This window comes from Tursiops truncatus, chromosome 1 (genome assembly GCF_011762595.2).
Source record: "Tursiops truncatus isolate mTurTru1 chromosome 1, mTurTru1.mat.Y, whole genome shotgun sequence".
NCBI classification, from domain to species: Eukaryota; Metazoa; Chordata; class Mammalia; order Artiodactyla; family Delphinidae; genus Tursiops; species Tursiops truncatus.
The window spans coordinates 136,506,913-136,528,079 of record NC_047034.1 but is presented as its reverse complement, the minus strand read 5'-3'; the positions used below and the strand labels follow the sequence as shown (position 1 = coordinate 136,528,079).

The following is a 21,167-nucleotide window of genomic DNA, read 5'->3' as shown; positions in this document are numbered from 1 at the left end:
GAAGCTCGCACCCCCAAATCCATCAGTAACTGACACATTTATTGAGAAATGTCTCAAGATCTCAGGGTGGATCCTGGTGTCTGTAGCGGGGCACAGCAGTAGCAAAGTGAATTTTGGGGTGAGACAGCCCTGATTCCAGTCCCAGCTCTACCACTCACTAACTTCCCTAAGCCTCAGTCTCTTTCTCTGTGAAACCGGCAGGACATCATCTTCCTCTTAGGGTTGCCAGGGTCAAATGACACATCACAGGACCCTGCCTGGCATGAGACAGGGACTCAAGGCACTCTTTATAGAAATCGATGTCACCCTTTCTCTTTGATAGATGAGATTGACTCAATGACTTTGCTGATTTCACCAAAACAAGCGAATTACTAAAGAAAGCGATTGCACAATGACCCTTCACCCAAGGACTACTTTCGATTTGAAAAGTCAGCTGAGGGCAACAGGCTTTGAGGTTGACCAAAGGATCTGATAACACCCTCTGCCCTACCCCAATCTAAGTGCTGAACGGATTGGATTTTGCCAGTTGAAAGCCCAGTTCACAAGAGCCGCTCACTCCAGGCCAGAGGCTCGGGCCTCCCCAGAATCAGTGAGTACATTCTGGAACACCCTGCTCCCTTGGAAACCTGACCTGGGGATACTATGTAGGTCAGGAGGCTCCATTCATTCCCACTCCACAGGGGGCAGGTAACCCTTACTCAGGAGAGGGAGTCAAACCTTGTGGCCCCAAGGATGTAATGCCCTGTCCTAGACCAAACAGCAAGGAGCCTCTCCCAGAATCAAAGCTCGGGCAGGGGCTTCAGCGAAGTCCCAGGCACCCTGAAACGGGTGGTTAAGAAAGGGGTGAGCGCAGCTGGACAAAACCAGAAAGCCTAAATCAGCTTGACCTCTCCTGGGCATCTGCAGCCCTGAGGTCCTGTCCTCTCTGTCTTTAATCCCCCACCTGTGTGAAGGCCTCTGTGTTCAGAGAATCCACTTCCTGTGCGTCAGTGCGATGCCACAGGAAGTGCCTGACTTGCAAACAGAGCAACTGGATTTGAATCTTTTCTCTGCTACACACCAGCTGTCTGACCCTGGACAAGGCACTCTGCTTCTCTGGATTTCTGCTCTCCCATATGGCACATAAGGAGATTTGTTCACTTAAAAAAAAATGCTGTGAGCATCTATTCTGTTCAAAGCTGTGAAAGACACAGACACGCATAAAACAAGTTCCTTCACAAAAAAAAGAATATAATCTTTCAGTCCCTTTCTGGGACTAAGATTTTTCTTCCAGTTGCTAAAATAAAACTGCTGATTGTAGATATGGAGTTTACAATAGAAAGGTGTATGTCTGTCCCCCCCCCCCCCCCCCCGCCGCCCCCCGATGTATATGAAAGTCCTCGGCACACAGAACTCACTCCAGAAGTGGAGCTCTCTTCTTCCTGGTCTGAGCTTCAAAACTGGGATCCTGTGGAATTCTAACAAAACCTCCTTAGAAAGATCTGGCTGAGTTCAAGCCAGCTTGGGGCTGAACCAGCAAGTCAGACTGGGGTGAGTCTCACTGGTTCTTGCTAAGTCATTTGTGTTTCATTACACAATTTGCATACTGGTGAAACAGGTCTGTACTGTCCTCTGGCTTCATTTCCATTGCTCTTGGGAGCTCTCTGCTAAGAGTGAGAAGGAGGCTTTTGTCCTTCCTCTGTCCCTGCCCTCTTTCTTCCTGGAAGTCTGTCCAGATCGCTGACACCCACGGGAGAAACTTTCTCCCTTCTCCCATCTCCTCCATGGCTCAGGTTCACGTGCCTGGTGACTCTACGTGGTGCAGAACTGGGAAGTTATTCAACTACGTTCAGGACAAAGAGGAGTTTTTAGTTGACTTTTCTCCTCCTTTAGAAGGGAATCGGATCTTGTTTTCTGCCACTATCAGGGGGAGAAAAAGAAACTACTGGTTTGCTGAGCTCTTCGACACCGAGTGAAGTGCTTTAAATTATATCCCCTGCAATTGTTACAACCATCCTGGTAGGCAGACACCATTGTGCCCATTTTACAGATGAAGAGAGCAAGGCCAAGAGAGGCCATGTCACCTGCTCAAGGTAACAATGGGCCATGATTTCCACTGAGTAAGATTTGCCTCTTTTAAGTCCATGCTCTAACCACAGAACCACCTGGCTTCCTTAGGGAATTAGTGCTTTGCATGTCAAGTATTGGTCTTTTGTATTGGACTTCTGTCTCTGGAGAAGCAATCTGAGGGGACTATACAGGCGTCATGGACTAAAGGACAACCCGAATGGGACATATGGACTTCAGGCTCCTCTAATTCACCTGTCACACACTTTTATAGCACGCATGTCTCAAACACAGGTGTACAGCTTTTGTAAGAGTTAGAATAGAAGAGTCTCTGACCTGATCTTAAGCTCAGGAGAGCCTGTAAACTGACTCAGAGCAGAGTTAATAACAGTCCTTTCCTCTGGGCTCCAATCCCTCAGTCCACCACTATCAGAGAACTTAGCCAACTGCTTTGCAACTATTTAAATATTTTTCAGGCTTTCCTCACAAAATGTGAGCTCTTTTGGTGTCCCCAGCTGCTCACACAAGGTCTGGCACAGAACAGGTACTCAGAAACTGCTGGATGGATGGATGGATGGATGGATGGACGGATGAGGCAGGCAGGAAGAAGAGGAAAAACATCTGGTGCTGTGGTTTATCCCCCCTTGGAAACAACAACCTTGTTCCCGGAAGGGGTTTCACCAGACACTCCCAGGATCTGTGGGCATGTGTCGTGGGCATACCAGACCCCACTGCTCCAGGATTCTAAACATGTTGAACAAAAGCTCAATGACTAACAACCAGAGGCCAGAGAACATGGCTATCAGAGCACAGCCACCTCCCTGGTACCCAACAAAGCCTCTGACACATCCACAGTATTCACGGGCACCACAGTGAAGAGTCCAAAGGGAAACAGTTCAGCAAAGAGGCAGCAAAGGCCTTCCCTACATCACACAGGCCCTCTGTGATCTATCAAGTCAGTGATGAGGAGATGAACAAAGTTCTGATTGGAATGGGAAAGGAGCACGGCCTGGGAGTGTCAAAAGACGCGGGATTCATCCATCCATCCATCCATCCATCCATCCATCATCCATCCATCCATCCGTTCATTCGTTCATCATTCATTGCATACTTAAGTATCAGACACTGGGAAGTGAGAAACAGCAGTGAATCAAGAGACCAAAAACCTCTCCTTCATGAAGCTTATAATTTATCTGGTGGAGATACACAAAGAGTATGTCAGATGGTGAGAAATTGGGGGAAAAAATAAGGCTGCAAAGGGAGTTAGGGAGTATAGGAGGGGGCTTCCAGGAAAGGCTTCTCTGACAAAGTGTCCTGAGGAAGGGGAGGGGCAAGGCGCAGATTCCCAGGAGAGGAGCTCAGCAGCCGAGAAAGGCCTCACTCGAACTTGCTGCTGCCTGGTCTGAGCTGCAGAAGGAGGAGCTGGGGCTGACGACCCCCAGGTCTTCTCAGCTCTCACTGCACCCTCCACGCCCTGCTTCCTACCAGCCATCAAAGCCCCACTCAACTGAACACCTGCAGATCCCGCATCACCATCCTCCTTTCCACCCGTGCACCTGGCAGTCCTTCCAACCCTCCCACCATCCCGTGACTACCTAAGAGAAGCCTTCCCCAGCTTCTGCTCCCCACTCCAGCTTAGCCAGGGTGCCACAATTCTGAGCTTCCATAATAACCTATACACCCCGGGCCCTCCTGTAGCATGGACAAGACTATCGTCACTGTCCACCTGTTCCTCTAGACTGAACTCCCCAAGGGCCATGCCCATGCCTTGCCCATCGCTATATCCCCACCCCTGGCATGGGGCTTGGTGCATAATAGCCACTCACTAAATACATGCTGAATGATGAATGTTGAAAGCATAGGTGAGTTCCTTGAGGGCAGGGCCCAGGTCTGATTCATCTAGCAGCCCCAGAAGGCAGCAGCCTGCCTGGTACAACAGAGGTAACTCCAGGTGTGCTATGTGAATTGGTGCCTGGCTCCTGTGTTGCCACTTTATCCAGACAGCCAGGCCATCCTCAATCCCTGACCATGGAGGCGTGGGGCCAATCCAGATGTGGTCCTCTGGAGTTTAGACCAGGGCTCAAGGGTAGGAAGCACCGTTTATGTTTATATAGGCTGCGGGATTTCTCTGATTAGAATTTGCATTAATCTCTGACAGGCCTTAACCTCATCCTTAAGCTTCCATTCCCAGAGATAATTTGGTGTTTGGAGCATGGTTTTTCCAAGCTATCCATTTTACAAATCAAAACCTAATATGGAGCGCCCCCCAAAGCCACGGGAGGCTCTAGACGGTAGCTGGCACTGAAAGGCCTGGCGAAGGGATGGCTGGCGCTTCTGGTCCGCCACTCTCTGAACTCCATGGGAATCTGGGCAAAACTGTCTCTGAGTGCCTCCCATCTTCTCTTTCAGCACGTGGTCCCAACTGCTTTTAAATAGAACCACAGAGATTGAGAATCAGAAGACACCTTCTAATTCCACTCTTACATTTGACGGATGGGGAAAGCAGGGCCTAGAGAAGAAAAGTGGCAACAACTCTGCAAAAACAGACACAATTGTCTCCCCTTGACAGATGAGTATACTGAGGTTCGAAAACCTAAGTAATCAACTCCCAGTTCCACAGCTAGTAATTGGCATGGCCAGAGTCACCCAGGTCTGTCCAACTCTAAAGGCAAACACTGTCAATGCCATGCCCAGCCGGTTCAAACGGGCTTCTTCCCAAGGCTCCAGAGAAGCTGTGGATCACAGGCTGCCTTCATAAAAGCCCACGGGGCTCTGTGGGAGGCCGAGTGCAGCTCCGGCACTTCCTGCAGCCCAATATAAAAGCCCTGTGGGAGGAGTCTAGGGGCTTCTCTGATGGACTGCAGGATTTCCCACTTCCCCAGACAGGAGGCAACGGTGTTCTTCAAAATTCCTTTAGAAAGCTTTGCAAATTGGACTTTCAAAGAGTTGAGATTTCTGTGTAATATCACATAAAAAGGAGCCCTGGTGAAGGGCACTGTCCTCCTTACTTCTTAGCCCTTACCTGCAGAGGTTGTTTTAAGACAAGATAATCTTAGAGCTAAAAGGAGAGCCCTGTGTTTGTACGTTGTATATGTGGGTGTCTGCGAGTTGTGAATGTGTGTATGTTTGCAAGAGCTCTGAAGAGTGTGCGGTGTGTGCATGGGGGAGTGTGTGTAAAAATATGCTTCAGAGATGAAGGATTAAGGAGGCTGTCTTCTTTCTTCTTCTTTCGTCCTTCCCTCCCTCCCTCCCTTCCTTCCTTCCTGGAATATAAAGGCACTATAATTTTTTCCTCCCTCAAAGATGCAAATAAACATTCAATCACAATCTACTCCTCACCCATCACCCCCACAGAGAGCTCTTGCTATAATCATAGCTTCCAGGAGGTGATGGGTGCTGGGGGTAGGGGGGCATCTCACCCATTAAAGCAGATCTGAAGAAAGGCAGGTCACCTTCAAGCGACATTGAAATTAGGGTTGGAGCTTATATTCTGTAAGTTTATCCTGCAGAGGTTTGTTTGGCCTTATTTTTTGTCGTGCAGCACAATGAAAAGAACACACAACGATGCTGGGGTCATGAGGACCAGGCTTCAGCTACCTGTTAGATTCAGGTTTGTTTGTTTGTTTGAAACTGAAAACAGTGTAATCAAAACACATCTCACGGACTTCCCTGGTGGCGCAGTGGTTGAGAGTCCGCCTGCCGATGCAGGGGACACGGGTTCGTGCCCCAGTCTGGGAAGATCCCACATGCCGCGGAGCAGCTGGGCCCGTGAGCCATGGCCACTGAGCCTGCGCGTCCAGAGCCTGTGCTCCGCAACGGGAGAGGCCACAACAGTGAGAGGCCCACATACCACCAAAAAAAAAACAAAACAAAAAAACCCCCACATCTCACCGGGTTATTGAGAGAATCGAAAGGTATAGCTTGAGTGCGACACAGTGCCTGGCACCTAGAAGGTACCAGAAACCTGCCAGCACTTTTACTTTACAAAACACTGAATTATATTCTGTAAAATTGCTTCCAGCCCTGGGTAAAATATAAATGGAACAGGAAACAAAATATTGCTGCTAAATTGTCCTTCCTAAGAGCAAAGCAAAAACTAAAACAACAACAACAAAAAATGAAGAATGGTGGGAAGTGCTCTCCATGAATTTTTAAAATCCACATTTAATGTTTTTAGAGGTCGGGGCCTACCTCTTAGCTCTGTATCCTAGGTAACAGGAAGCCTGGAGGCCTCCAGACTTGGAAAGGATTGGGGGAAAAAACAAAACAAAACAAAAAAAACCTCTCTGCTGTTTTTCCAACTCCTAATTATGCTTTTCAAATAAGTTGAAATCAAAATGTTCTTTTTCCAAACAGCTTATGCTCCTCTGAGCTACATCTGACCTTTCAGCGCCTTCTCGCTCTGAACTCCATCAAAGCAGCCAAAAGCAGGAAGTGCTTTGGCACACGGACCTCATTCAAGGGGAAAGGAACGGCAGTGGGACCATACTTAATTGACAAAGAGAAACAGACCAGCGGCTGTCTGTCTGTGTGGCAGCTGGAGGGGAGCAAGGCGCTTCACCTGCACCATCCCGGCATCTCCAGGAAGCATGGCATGGCGAGGCCAACAGGGGACCTCAGACCATGGCTCTACCACTACCTGAAGGTCCTCCAACACACTACTGATCCTCTCTGGGCCTTGGTCTCTGGATCTGAGCAGTGGGGCCAAGGATTCCCTCCTTCACTGTGCTATTATGAGGTCACGTGTGCTCAGGGATGCAGAAGGATTCTGTAAAACTCAAAATCACTCTGTAGTCACACAATGATTTTTAAAGCCCTTCCATCAGTAGAGGGTGGGGCAGGAATGGCACGGAGAACATTATGAGGAATTCGAGCACAAGGCATGGATTTGAGCGACAGTTCTGGTGTCTGCGTAAACTTTGGCAGTTTGCTTTAATTCTCTAAGACTTACTGAGTAATCCTTTCCCACAGTAGAGATAATATTACTTATAACATAAGGCTTCTGAAAGGATCAACTGAGTTCATGGATTTTCAGAAAACGGTGCTTATTACCATAAAATGTTATACAAGTGTCTTTATCACTTAATCATTCCAAAATGGGTGCTCAATCCTTATCAAGCAGCCATGGTAAATATTATTTTTATTTGAAACATGGGAAAAGTCTGGAAAGTGAAACAACTTCTGCTAAGTCAGTGGCAGAGCTCAGAATAGAAGCTAATTCTTCTATCTAACCTCTTTTTCAAAGATTTCTCAGTGAAGTCTGTCCCTAACGATTCTGGTGGCTCTTTGTACAGACAGGATTGAAGCTGGGGCTGGACTCCACTGGAATCAAAGTACTTACCACCAAATACAGCATTGTGTACATGGAGAAGGAGGCGTGGCCAGAGAAGAAGGACCTCCTGAAAGAGCAAGAGAGGGCAGTGTAAGGGCCGTATTCATATCCCCGGTACATGTCCGTGCATCTTCCCTCCCTAGACAGTGACCCCGAAAGGAGCACTGCCTTGTTCATTTTTGCATCCTTGGCAGCGGATTGCCCGGAACCTAGCGGGCACTCATGAATGTGTGAATAAACGAAACAAAGAAAGAAAGAATGAACGAATGGACTCTGCTTTATTCACCCATCTAAACCGGGGCCCAGCTCTGAACTTGGTACCCTACTAAGTAGGTGCTCACTGAACTGCCTACAGCAAAGGCATGGACACAGTGCCACGGGAGGTGGGGTCTCACCTGGCTTCCTGGACTTTGCTGTCGTCGCCTCTGCATTTGTAGTTTTGAATGTAGCCCTCGGAGCAGTTGATTTGACTGAAATCAGGGTTGCAGACGCTCAAGAAGTGAGGACGCAGGCGCCCTATGGAGACTTTGGCAATGTCTGTGAAGGACTGGCTGATGGCGCAGCCAAAGAGGAAGCAGCCCACCTGCTTATAGAGGGCTGCCACATAGGGATTCTGAATCGTGGACCGGGACTTCTCCTTCAGGTAATAGATGCGGTAGAACTCCCCTGTGATGATCTGAAAGACAATGGGTGGGGGGTTAGGCAGTATCAAGACCCAGCAACAAAAGTGAGGCTGTAAAGGATATTTACTGACCTAAGAGATATTCAGTACATAACTCCAAGTTATAATCTAGAACATCCCAATTCTCTATTTAAGAAGTATACAGACATAAATAGGCACAGGAGAAAAGATTAATGTGCTAACACAGTCATTTTTTCCTTTTTTTAAAAAGTTCTACACGGCCATATAGTACTTTTGTAACAAGAAAAATATGCAGTCGAATATATTTATATGTAAATATATAATATATAAAAATACATAATATATAAAAATATATTATACACACACACGCATATATTTTAAAACAAAGAGACAGACAAATAATGACTTAGCTATTGAAGAAACAAGATCGTGGTCTGAGGGCCTAAGCACATTTCCGGATTCTGGGATTTGGGGTAAAGGATCACCAACAATGATGTAACTTTACACCGGGCCTCGATCCGTGCCGTGTCGAGCCACGGCCGAGGTTTCTGTGGGAAAGGGCGAATGCCCCCAGACCCAGTCCTGGGTTTGAATCCAGGCTCTGCCACCTACCTGGCGTCCTTCTGAAATAACTTAAATCTCTGCAGTTACTGCCGGAAAGGTGGTAACATGGATGGGAAATGCCCTGTTGGGTCATAGAAAGTGATTCTTTCATCTTACTCTTTAGAAGTAGCGCATGATGGAAAGAACACTGGCCTACAAACCAAGAAACTTTATACAAGGCACTTCAGATCATGCCCTTCCTCCATCCCACAGTGCCCACTCCTTCATGCTTAGGGGCGATATCACTACTTAAAAGAGAAAAAAAAAAGGGCCACCAACCATTGATTATCTATTGCATACCAGTATTTATTTTTTATACACTTTATTTTATGAACTCCTCAGGACCACCAGGAGGTGGACTGAGGCTGGGGGAGGGAAAGCACCTTAACCAAAACTGTCGGGTTTTACATTAAGAACGGGGGGTGGGCAGCTGACTCAAAACGCCTCTGCTGCCTACACAGCCGAGGACCTATTCTGCGCTGGTGATGCACCACCACACAGCCTGCTGCCCTTGTCTTAACTCCACGGCACAGCCCTGGCCACTTCCTGGATGCAACCAGAGTCCAGGGACAGCGATGTTCAACTCACCACTCACCACAAAGTCCCTTTCACACTTCCTCACGGGGAAGGCTGATGAGCCACACTTGCCCTTTCAGGGAACAGAGAGCATGTTCACAACCACAGGGGAAGCAATAGACTGACACATCCGGGCAGTCCTTCTCAAAGTGTCCCGTCATTCTTTTACAGCTGGGGAAGGCGTCGAGGCTAGGGATCTGATCCAAGTCCAGGGCTCCCAAGTCTGGGGGGAGGATGGCCATGAAATTCCAGCTGGGCCCAGGGGCGCGGCGAGCAGGTGCAGTCTTGACAACAGCTACCAGCACGCTAACGTTTATACAGTGATTCTGTGTTCATAAATACTTGATATTTCTAAGTGCTACCCTTTGGTTTCCTAGATCATATTGAGTTTCCTAGATCATATGACTCTATATTAGAGAGAGCTGATCAAAGGCCAGTCTGGTCTGGCATCCTGGCTTAGCCACTCCCTGGGAGAACAGGACGATCAGATGAATGAACAAATGAATGAAAGGGAGCAGGATGGTGGTCCTCACAGTTGTTTTATTGCAAAATTGGAAATGTCATCTAAACATTACTAAGAGTCCTTTGACAACATGCTGCAGAGATTAAAATCTGAGAAGCCTAGCCGGTCATAAATGAAAGGCTCCATTATATATGGAAGAAACTGAGGTCCAAATTAACTCACATCTAAAGATTAGACCCAGGTGTTCTAACCCTCCACCCAGCATTCTTTCCTACCATTCATGGTCTAATTCCCCTTTTGAACCTGTTTATACTTTTACCCTATGTAACCTTACAGGCTAACACATTCCAGATGTTTGTTACCACCATCATGTTCTCTCTTTCTTATTCTTCTTTATTTATAAATCATGCCCACGTGACGTTAGACCTGGGGGGGGGAAGCACTAAACTAGGAGTCAAGAGGCCAGGGCTCGAGTCCCTACTCACTGAGTGACTTGGGATAAGTTAGCTTCTCCATTTGCAAAACGAGGGCACTAGACTCCGTGATTCATTCCTTCATAACGGCAAAGACATTTATTCCCAGCTCTCCTGTGCCACCTCCACCAGTAGCCTCCCAACCAAACAAAGGTAATAATTAGTAGCAGAGGAACGGTACTTCCTCGGAGATGACACCACAGGCAAGGAGCAGAACCAAAGCCCCATGAATGATCCCTGCCCTTGGATTGCTCCCGAGTTCCTTGAGCCATCCACTGCCACAGATTAAGAAACTGTTTCTAAATCGGCATGGCCTGAGCGTGATTTCCTATCTGATGCTGAAAAAGAACATGTGGGTTCCCACTGCACATCAGCATCTCTTACATCATTTTATTGATGAATCTCAGGGGAGTCGCCTCTCTGCGTCAGCCGTCTTAGGGAGAAAGGGTTTGATTACACCTCAAGGACTGTTTTCAGCTCTAACATCCCTTCATTCTAAAACTGCAGTTTTCAGTGCCACAGTCTCGCAAATAGCAAGCTGCTAATTAAAATGCTTCCTCCTCTCGTGGGAAGATGAAAAAGAGAATGTGTGATGGCCCCTCAAATTCCCAATAACAACCCTAATAATACTAGCAATCTTTTATGTTTCTTTAGCAACTTACAGTTTCATTTAATCTGCAACCTGTGAAGACAATATACCCAGTTTACAGGTGGGAATACTAAGGCACTGAGAAATAATGACTTATCTGAAGGATGTGAGGCTAGTAAGCTTACAGTGTTAAGAGCAGAGCCCAGGTATTCTGACTCTCAAGTTGAAAGACACACAGAAGAAATACATCGAGATCATTTTATTATTTCTATTGTTATTAAAAACAATTTCCACTGTAGAATGGCAACTGCGTGTTTTCGAGGACAGGACCAGGCTGAAGCCATTTAGCAGACACATGACTCCAGGACCACATGGCTTCTGGGGCAGCCCTGACAGATCCTGGAGTTAATGAGCAACAAATTATGTATTTTCTCCATCCCCTTGTACAGAAGGGTCGGGGAGTCGACAACACAGCCATAAATCATCATCATGAACCAGCCGGGTTTGGCTTCTTGTAATCCTAACCCTTAAAAGACCATTTAATGAAATTCGGGCTGCCCAAATACCTCGCTTCTGCAGAAGAGGCGAGGGCTTAAATTGTTCTCCAACACGTTACACACGTAACTCTGGAGTTCCAGATTTACTGCTTTCGGACTTTATTCATTACTCACAATGTTTTTATTCCCGGGTAATAAAATAAGCTCTTCCCTCCCCCTCCCTCTCCCCCCTGCAAAGGCTCTGTCCCCACTCGGGCCCATACTCCTGCCCCTGGAGCCCTCATTTCTGCTTCAGTCAGCAAGGTTATGATATGTAAATTTCACGGCTGAGAAAAATGCCTTCAATGTGGATCCCTTTCTGAAACAGCAAGCAACAGATTCTGGGGGTGATGGCAGGCTGCCAGCGAGCAGAGAAGAATTCTCCCCTACCTGCCTTTTAAAGCACTTGGCACGGAATCTGGAAACTAATAAAGTGGGAAAGCATTGCAATTAAGCTACGAGTGGAGAGAAAGGGATCAGTCAATCAGTCCTTGCCCGAGAATGGCCGCAGTCTGGAGGGAGGGAGTCTCCAACTCTCAGACAGCTCCTCTTCCTGTCTTTTCTGGTGTACAAGAGCTCAACTGGCCACATATTCACAAATATTGAACTGTTCCAGAGGGGAAATTTGGAGATACATTAGGAGAGACATTTTGGAAAGAAGAGAGCACATGGTGGTGAAAGAAGCACTGACTGTGGAGCCAGAAAAACCTTGGTCTGAATCCCATCTCTTACCTTGGACCTAGATAAGTGACTTCACCTCTCTGGGCTTAGGTCTCCTTGTCTATGAAATAAGAGTAATATCTTGCCATGTACACACTACTATAGTTAAAATAGATAGCCAACAAGGACCTACTGTATAGCACAGGGAACTCTGCTCAATATTCTGTAATAACCTAAATGTGAAAAGAATTTGAAAAAGAATAGATACATGTATATGAATAACTGAATCACTTTGCTGTACACCTAAAACTAACACAACATTGCTAATCAACTGTGCTCCAATGTAAAATAAATTTTTTTTTAAAAAGCTCCAAAAAAAAAAATAAAAAGAGTAATCTCTACCTGACAGGATTGCCAGGGGATTCAAGAAGGTGGTATATCAGGGGCTTCCCTGGTGGCACAGTGGTTGAGAGTCCGCCCGACGATGCAGGGGACACAGGTTCGTGCCCTGGTCCGGGAAGATCCCACATGCCGCGGAGCGGCTGGGCCCGTGAGCCATGGCCACTGAGTCTGCGCGTCCGGAGCCTGTGCTCCGCAACGGGAGAGGCCACAGAAGTGAGAGGCTCGTGTACCGCAAAAAAAAAAAAAAAAAAAAAAAAAAAAAAAGAAGGTGGTATATCAGATGCCTAGCACCTAGCAGAAGAGCCATGCAAACATTGTTTTTTTTCTGCCCTTGGAAAAAAGAGAAACAAAAAATTAACACAGGCATACCTCATTTTATTGTGCTTTGCAGATATTGTGAGGTCTTTTTTGTTGTTTGTTTTGTTGTTTCTTTTTTTTACAAACTGAAGGTTTGTGGCAGCCCTGCGTTAAGCAAGTCTATCGGCACCATTTTTCCAACAGCATTTGCTCAATTCATGTCTCTGTGTATTACGTTTTGGTGATACTCGTAATATTTCCAGTTTTTTCATTATTTCATAATTATTTCATTATTATTATATTTGTTATTGTGATCTGTGTTCAGCGGTCTTTACTGTTACCACTGCAAAAAGCTTATGATTCCCGCAAGCCTCAGATGATTGTCAGCATTTTTTTAGCAATAAAGTGCTTTTTAATTCAGGCATATACATTGATTTTTAGAGATACTACGAATGCACACTTAATAGACTATGGTTTAGTGTAAACATAACTTTTACATGCACTGGGGAAACAAAATTTCGTGTGACTCGCTTTGTTGCAATACTCACTTTATTGCGATGATCTGCAACCGAACCTGCAGTATCTGTAGGAAATGACTGTACTTTTATACAAGTACATCTTTTCCAAGACAGTTCTAAGAGCCCCTTGGAAAGGAACATTCCACACTAAAGAATGTGGAAGTACCACACCTCCAGGGTAGAACCAGAAAATATGGGTATGGAGATGTTGGTTTTGACCATTTTATCTAGGATGCCTTTTTCAGGGGAACAAAGCAGAAGGGAAGTCTAAATCCCAGGCAGCGAGGGCTGTTTACAACAGTCCCCTTTCCCAAGAAAAGACTTTTGCACACAGTGTCCCAACAATCCGTCTTTCAGAGCCTGAGAACTCATCTTCTTCCCCTGCTGAGTTCGAAGGACAAACTTCCCTATATTCTGATCTGCTTGAATGATAACATCTGCACAGCCTGTTATGGCTCACAAAACATTTCCCTACCCACTGTTATCTGCTTCTGACAACACCCTATGGATTACTAAATTATTATCCATACTTGGTGAGTATGACGAAGGCCAGAGAGGCCATTGAATCACCCTCAGGTACAAGGCAATGGGCAGTGGCAGGGCTGTCGCTGCAGCCTGGGCCTCCCGTGTTCTGTCCAATGGCGTCAAGCTAGCTTTCTCTTAGAAGCCCTAGCAGGTGGTGGCAGGATGGATGTCTCCAGGGAGACAGATGTTCCTTGAGCACCTGGGAAGGTCATGTAACCCTGTCAGGCACGTGCACATCTAGATCCCTGCCAGCCACAGAGCACCAAGCTCCCCCTTCACATCTCAGCTCTGTGGATTAATGAACTTCTCTCAGCCCAGAAGAGATTCATTCATTCAACAAACATTAAATGATGGAGAATAATGGAGAATCCTTTTCTTCACATTATCTCTCAGTCCCAAGGGAAAGGAAAAATGTAACGTATCTGGGTCCTGCTTCTAAGGATGGAGATGCATGTAGCTGTGTTTTCTTTGAGCTGAATGCTCCATCTACTACAAAAAAAATGCAGTATCTTTCGTGACGAGAAATAACTGATGAGAAATTTAATATCCCATTCTTCTCCCACTAGGTTGTCTTCAACCTCTTGGCAGGAGATCAGTGCCTGACAGATCGGGAAAGGCAACGGGAACCTAAATCTGTCCAAGGCCACCAGTGGAGATTCTGGGCTTTATGGGTAGGTCAAAACTCCAATATCTAGAATAATGGGCAGCAAAGAAGCCAGAGAGAGGTCACCATAGAAGCTATGAATGGTTGAAATCAGTAGTGGCTGCCCTAAGCCCACAAGCTTTACAAGGAAGGCAGTTTGAAGCGTGAAGCATCGTATTTTCCAAAGTCAGGGACTCACAGCCACGTGTCTCCTAGATGACCAGCTCTGCCTATCCATGCAAGAGTCTCCCGACTGTTCTCTCTGTAACATCACCTATTGCCTACCTCTCGTTCCTTTTGACCTTGAATTTCCTAACGTCCTTAATATCACCACTGTGCTTTTCTTCCTATTTCTCAAACACCTTTCTTCTTCCAGTGGCTCCACTTTTGGGTTCTACCAGATAAAGGTAGGTCTTCCTAGGATTGTATCCTTGCCTTTTCACTGTGATCTCAGCTGCTCCAATAGCTTCAATGATTACCCCTGTGAAGATGACCTTCAAAAGGGCACCTTTCTCTCTCTAGTTTCAGCTTACCCTTTACCCCTATCAGTCTTGTTCCAATCTTCCGCCAAATCATCCAACTGGTTAGTTATCAAACCGATGTTATCAGCATGTCAACCTGACCAAGTCACACTCATTGCAACTTCTGCCCCAAACCTCACTTCTCTTCCCTTCGTTTCTACTCAAGATGCCACCAAACATAGAACTGCAAAGACAGGAAATCTTAGACCCCTCCGTCTCCTTTACCCCACTGTCATCAAATTCTGTTCATCTCACGTTTGCAAGGTGTCTCACATCCATTCTTGTCTCTCTCTTCCCCTTGTATTACCACCACTGTGGTTCGGGCCTCATCCTTAACCTTGGTTGGAAAATTGACCCAGTAGGCTGAAAATACTTTCATCCATCTCTAGGCAATTAACTGGAGTAAAAAGTCCTCAGCACTCAAGGAGTTTCACAGCCTTGCAGTTATCTCTTCCTACTTTATCTTTGTCTACTCCCTTACACTCTAGTTCTCCAGCCAAACGGGTCTGGCTCGACTACTCTTGAAAACACCCTATTGTTTCAGTCATGGTGAAGCCATCCCCTCTGCCTGGAGTATCAGGATCTCTGATGAAAGTCTCGCCTCTGCTTCAAAGTAGAGCTCAAGTGCCGACTAGTGCACTGGGTTAGAGTTTGGGCTCTTTGACTCAGGAGTCTTGGACAACTGAGCTCTAGGACTCTCAGCCCTCTTATGTGTACAAAGGGGGATGATATGATGACAGTACCAAGAGCTCAAGGGTTGTTGTGATATTAAATGGGACAAGTGCTCCACGAAGGATGATGATGATGACGACGATGAAGCCTTCACCAATGAAAACAACCTTCAGTGATCTTCCTCTCAACTCCCATAGCACTTTATTTACACCTTAGACCACCTATAGCATTTGGCCTGTTTTGTCCTTGAAGCTCTCACCTCTCTGGGGCCCACCACCCTGCACAGCCCTGACTCTCCTCTAGCTCTCAGACCAATTCTTTAGTCTCCTTGAGGATCTAATGGTACAGTCAGTCTTGTACTTGCCCTGCTTCCCCTTTATACCATAAGCTCCAAGGACAGTATCTATGTCTTGTCTATCAGCTTCTAGGCCCAGAGGAAGCCTACAAGCTGCCTGCTTGTTCTAAGGAAGGTCTCACCCAGAGATTCTGCACAAACCACTTGCTACAAAACACCATCCCACACTGTCAACCTCGGGCAGCCATCTGCCCGGTGCTCCAGATGTTTCGTCTTCCTCTATACATTGAGCTCTCTACACCAGGAACTAAAGATTTTCTAGCTCACTAAATAAAGAGCACTCTGCATAGCCCCTAGCACTGAGGGGGTCTTCAAGGTCAGTTCACGTGCAGGCTCTGAAGCCAGACAGACCTGGGTTTTCATTCCTGCTCCCCATTCATTAAGCAGAGTAACCTCACACTAGCCACATCCCCCTTGTAAGCCTCAGGACCTTCCCTCATTTGTAAAATGGGGTAAATAATACCTACCCCCTGTAGCTGTTGAAGAGGACTTAAGATAAGGCATATTAGTTTCGGGCCCACTAGATAGTTCATCAATGGTATCCGATCCTCTACCCCATCCCCTAACACTAACTCACGCAAACAGATTTCCCAGACCCCTAAGCATTATCACTTTAAGTGGAGAATATCACCACCTTCATATTCGACACATATTCCAAATAAACTTGAACGCTTAAGAGTGATAGTAACTAAGGAAGAATTTCTGCAGAGTATGGGGCGCGGAGGGGAAAGGGAGAAACCTAAATCCTAACCTCCATGCCTGTGTTTGTTACATCGCAAATAGGGCCCCTTCCCCCACCTCACCCCCAGGGGTAAGAAGGTCTCAGAAGAACTCTGTAGCTGTCTGATCCGGGATGACACAGTTGAAGGATTAACAGGGCCACTCTCTGTTGGTGGTCTTGATAATTGCACAGATGTAGTGGATTGTAAACTGGGGAACTGGGTCTCCCACCAAGGCACCACTGGGCCAGCTCGACTTCATGTTTTTCAGAGTTGAAGACTCGACTAACCTTTAATGAGGAAGCAATCTTGGGGAACCTTGTTTTCTTGGCAGTGCTCTCTCAGATAAAGGGAGATGGGGGGGTGGGGAGGAAGTAATGAAGTCCAGATGTGGGCAAACTGAAGCCTGATCCTGAATAAACAAGTCTCGGAGCTATAAGCTCTTCTTCTTGTCTCTCCAGCTAGAAATGTGCATGTGGTAGAGAGCAGGCCCCCACGTGCATCAGGGACCACAGGGAAGATTTTAGGGAGATAAACAGGACACTTGTCCCTGCTTCCTAGGTCCTCTGACATCTTTTGGCCTAATGCTTGTGAGTTTCTGCCCAAAATGCATGACCTCCTCTGTGATTTTCACAAACATGTATGTTGGGCACCCAAGTCTGTGCCTTGCACTAGCAATACAAAATCAAATCAGACCGGCCCCTACCGTGATGCAGCTAGCAGGATAATGAGGAAACAGACAATCAAACAGACGTGACAGTTCAGCACAGTGACTGCAACGATAGCGGTGGGCCCGGGGACCTCTGGGACCTTTGGAAGGTGGGGGGAGGAGGCAGCCAAGGGATGCTTCCTGGAGAAGAGGTGATATTTGCTTGGTGTTTATTTAGTACTTACCATGTGCAGGAGGAAAAGACCTGATCTCTGCCTTGCAGGAACCTGTTATCTAGCTGGGAGACAAGATGTGGACACATTACAAGGCGATGTGTATTGAAGGTGCTATTCGTCTGCTTGAGATGGGGCAGCTTCTGGAAGTTTAGCGACAAGAGACAACACACAGATTGTTGCGCTGAGGTTCAACACTGCATCCCCAGCACCTGCCACGCCCTGGGGGCTTGACAAGTAATTGTGGAAGGGGAGGCAGCCTTTAGAAGGTAGCAGTGGTGTCATTGTTTTTCTTAAAAGCCTTGCCTTAGGATCCAGAGGACTACTGGTCTGGCCCTGCCACTCCTTAGTTATGGGAAAGTCACTTCCTATCTTGACTCCCAGTTGCCTTAGCTGTACCAATCTACCCCCTAGAATCACTACCAAGTACAAGTGAAAGAATAAGCATACGAAGGCGGCTTTGTATGCACAGTACAAAGGCTACGGTAGACACTACAGAAAAGAAAAGGCTGATTCTCACTGATGACACACATACTGTCACTTGATTTGACTCCCAGAACTAGCCTATGGCGTTGGTGAACCATTGTCACCAATTTACAGTAAAGGAAGGTATAGCTCTTTTCCAAAGGGGTCCATGGATTGCTCGAAGTTGACGGACAAGTCACAGAATGGATAAGCTCAGAAGTCAGGCCGTGAACCTCAATCAGATGATGACCAAGCCCGAGCTTTTTCTTTAGTTAGGAATATCATGACAGAGGTCAAAATCAATGGGATCTGAGGAAAAGGAGTGTTTTTACGGCCAGAGGGAGAAGGGGATTCACTTGTGATCCATCATGCTTCAACTCCTAGATATTAAGAATCTGCATTAAACCCCTTTCAGGGTCTGACCGAGGCAAGCACTGAGCTCATGTTTATTTAAAAAGAATACTAAGCATTTTTCCATATTAAGATCTTTGCCCATAATTCCCTTCACAACGCGGTACAAGGCAAATCGAGAGAAGGCTAGATAGGAAATGATATGTACTGCTTTCGCTCCTGATCTCACTGCTGTAGAGTCATTAAACCCTTACAAGGCAGGGATAGGAACCACTGCCTTGTGGATTTAGAAGGAATTCCTATTATGCTATAATTCCAGAATCTGCGATACATCTGAAAAAGAGGTCAAAATGACTAGATTTTTCCACATCTCCTGCCATAGAAAGGTGTCTGCTTTCTCTATAACTTCTGATTCGTGCATCTCTCAACCACACTCTAAACCCCGCTGGCATGCGATTCCTTTGTTGTGGGGACTCCTCAGACTGGAACAAGGGCATCCTAATCAGTAAAGGCTTCTCGTGTTGTTTTAAACAAATCTGACATTCGGTGGGAGGAGACCGGGGCAGCAAGTAGCAGGATGATTAGATTTCCAGCTCTGGGTACCCCCTCCACCCTCCCTGACTGTCATTCACGCCCTCTGATCAGAAGCAGATTCTGGCCGGGGCCAGCCAGGCTCTCTGGCCGGTCACAGTGGGAGAGAGGGGTTGCTATCGTTGTTGAATTCAAGTCGTATAGCTTTTCCAGAATTGAGAATATATATGAATGGGAATTAGTCACTTTCCCTCTGAGGTCTTTGCTTTTCCTTTTTCCCCTGAGTGCTCCGGTCCTTAATGGCAGGTGAGCAGGCAAGCAGACCTCATTAGGAGCCCACCTCTCACACATGCCTCCAGCTGAAACGCAGGGGCAGCTGGATCAGGAGGTAAAAGTTTCCTTGCAAAGAGCACTGGAACGAGAGTCAAGAGACCCGGTTTCTGACGAATAAACTACAAGGAAAGAGCGGGAGATGTGACGAGTGCAAAGGCTGGAAGTCATTTCCTGATTCTACTTATACGGGGTATGAGGTCTTGGCTAAGTCACTTCACAACTTTTTGACTGTTTACTCATTTACAATAAAAATAGTGAACATTTACCTACTATACTGCTTGTGTCGGGCCCTAAGTTACTTTCCATACTTTAGCTTATTTATTTCTGAAAACCTTCATAAGTAGACATATAATGTCCATTTCACAGATGAGCCCACTGAAGCGCAGTGAGGTTCATTAATTTGCTACACGTTCCATAGCAGAGGAGCTCAGGGATGAACCAGCGCTTATGACTTTAACCCCATGAGAAACCGAGACACCAGAAAACCTCGTGTCAGGGTGGCGGGGTTTCTACGAGGGCAAAAGGCTTGAACACGGTCTCAGGTTTCCACGGCACAACAGTAGCCCCTGACAAAGGACACCGATTATTACCGCATTTGCTTGGCTGGCCTTTTTCAGAACCAGACGGAAGCCCGACCAAACCTATTTTGCTAACCCTGTGTGGGAGAAGGAAACATCACTGCCGCCCTTCCTATATAACCAAGGCCACAGCACATGACCATTTCCAGGAAACCTGGGAGGTCAGGGAGCATTTTAATTAAAACATCCACGTGACATGAGGAGAGAGGCCAGCCACAACTAAGCTCTTCAAAGCAGATTTTTCTTAGAAACACTAGCATCTCGTGAGGAAGAAGGGGCTCTTGGCAAACAGCAGGGAAAGAGCTGCTGACCAGGAATTTTGCTTGAGGAAGGAAGGATGGAAGAGACACGTGGACCTCAAAGAAGCCACTTGAGCACGCTGGGTCCACCCAGCCCACTGCAGCCGAGCATGTGCCCACGGAAGGGACGGCATTTGATTCCCACAGCAATCCCCAGGAGTGAAGTCAAAGAACACTCTCATTTTACAGACGAGGAAAACGAGGCCTAGAAGAACCAGGGATTCACGTAGCCAGAGGGGCCCAAGGCCTCTGAGGAGTGTCTCTCTCCAGGGCGCCACATCTAGGAGCAGCCCACGAGGCAAGCCACTGATAATCGCACGTAAAGAGTACGAAGATCACAGAACATCCCTGTCACTGTGCTATTCTTATCTCAAGCCCTCCCGGGTTAGAGTCGGCTTCTAAAAGCATTCAATTAACTGAGCCTCCGAGTGTCAAAAAACACCTGTTCAAACCTTAGCACAAGATACTGTATTAAGTATTCAAACGCTTTTTCCAGGCAAAGCCATGCTTCCTAGAGAACTCAACCCCACACTGTTAATTTGGAGCAAAGAGTAAAATTAGATTTCATATTTCTCAGCTTTTGAACACAAAGATCCTTAGTACACCTTTAAGAAACTACCGCAGTTGCCAAATGGACGGTTTTTCTTTTAAAGGCTGGAAAGAATTCTACTAGCCTCCCTGCCCCCTCCCCCAACGTCAAACTGTTGATTGCACGCCTCGTTTACGATGTTATTAGAAAACAAACAGGGGTCTCAAAGTTATCACAAACCCCCAGAGTGGGGAAGTCAAAAGAAAAACTTCACGCACTGTGCTCCATGGCCATCAGCAGCTTGCCTTTGATGCAGAGAAGGCAACAGTCGCTAACTGCCCATCCCACTGAGCACTTGGATAGGATAGCCAACCTCCAAGCCTAAATCAAGCCTGCAAGACGGACAGAGGTTTGGGAATAGCCAGGTTGAGGCTTGAATTTTTACTTGCTTTACACTTTGAGCATGTCACTGAATCCCTCCAAGCTTCTGATCTTCCATTTGAATGCGGGGGATACTAAGCCCTTATTTCACATGCAGTGTTCTTAATATTAACTCCTTCCTTCTTGGCTTGCTGTTACAGGCCAAAGCTAAGTTTCCAGGCTAGGATGAATACAAAGATGACTCA

At 46.6% G+C, this 21,167-nt stretch overlaps 1 protein-coding gene across 2 annotated transcripts in view; it reads right to left on the bottom strand.

Moving 5' to 3' along the window:
- PLPP3 (phospholipid phosphatase 3) overlaps positions 1-21,167 on the bottom strand; it is an 82,456-nt gene that overhangs the window by 18,849 nt on the left and 42,440 nt on the right. For both annotated transcript variants that reach the window (XM_019942405.2, XM_019942403.3), the window contains 2 exons: positions 7,774-8,054; positions 7,388-7,445 (listed from right to left, as the gene is read on the bottom strand). In XM_019942405.2, the coding sequence (XP_019797964.1) occupies positions 7,388-7,445; positions 7,774-8,054 (339 nt within the window). The remainder of the gene's footprint in view (positions 1-7,387; positions 7,446-7,773; positions 8,055-21,167) is intronic.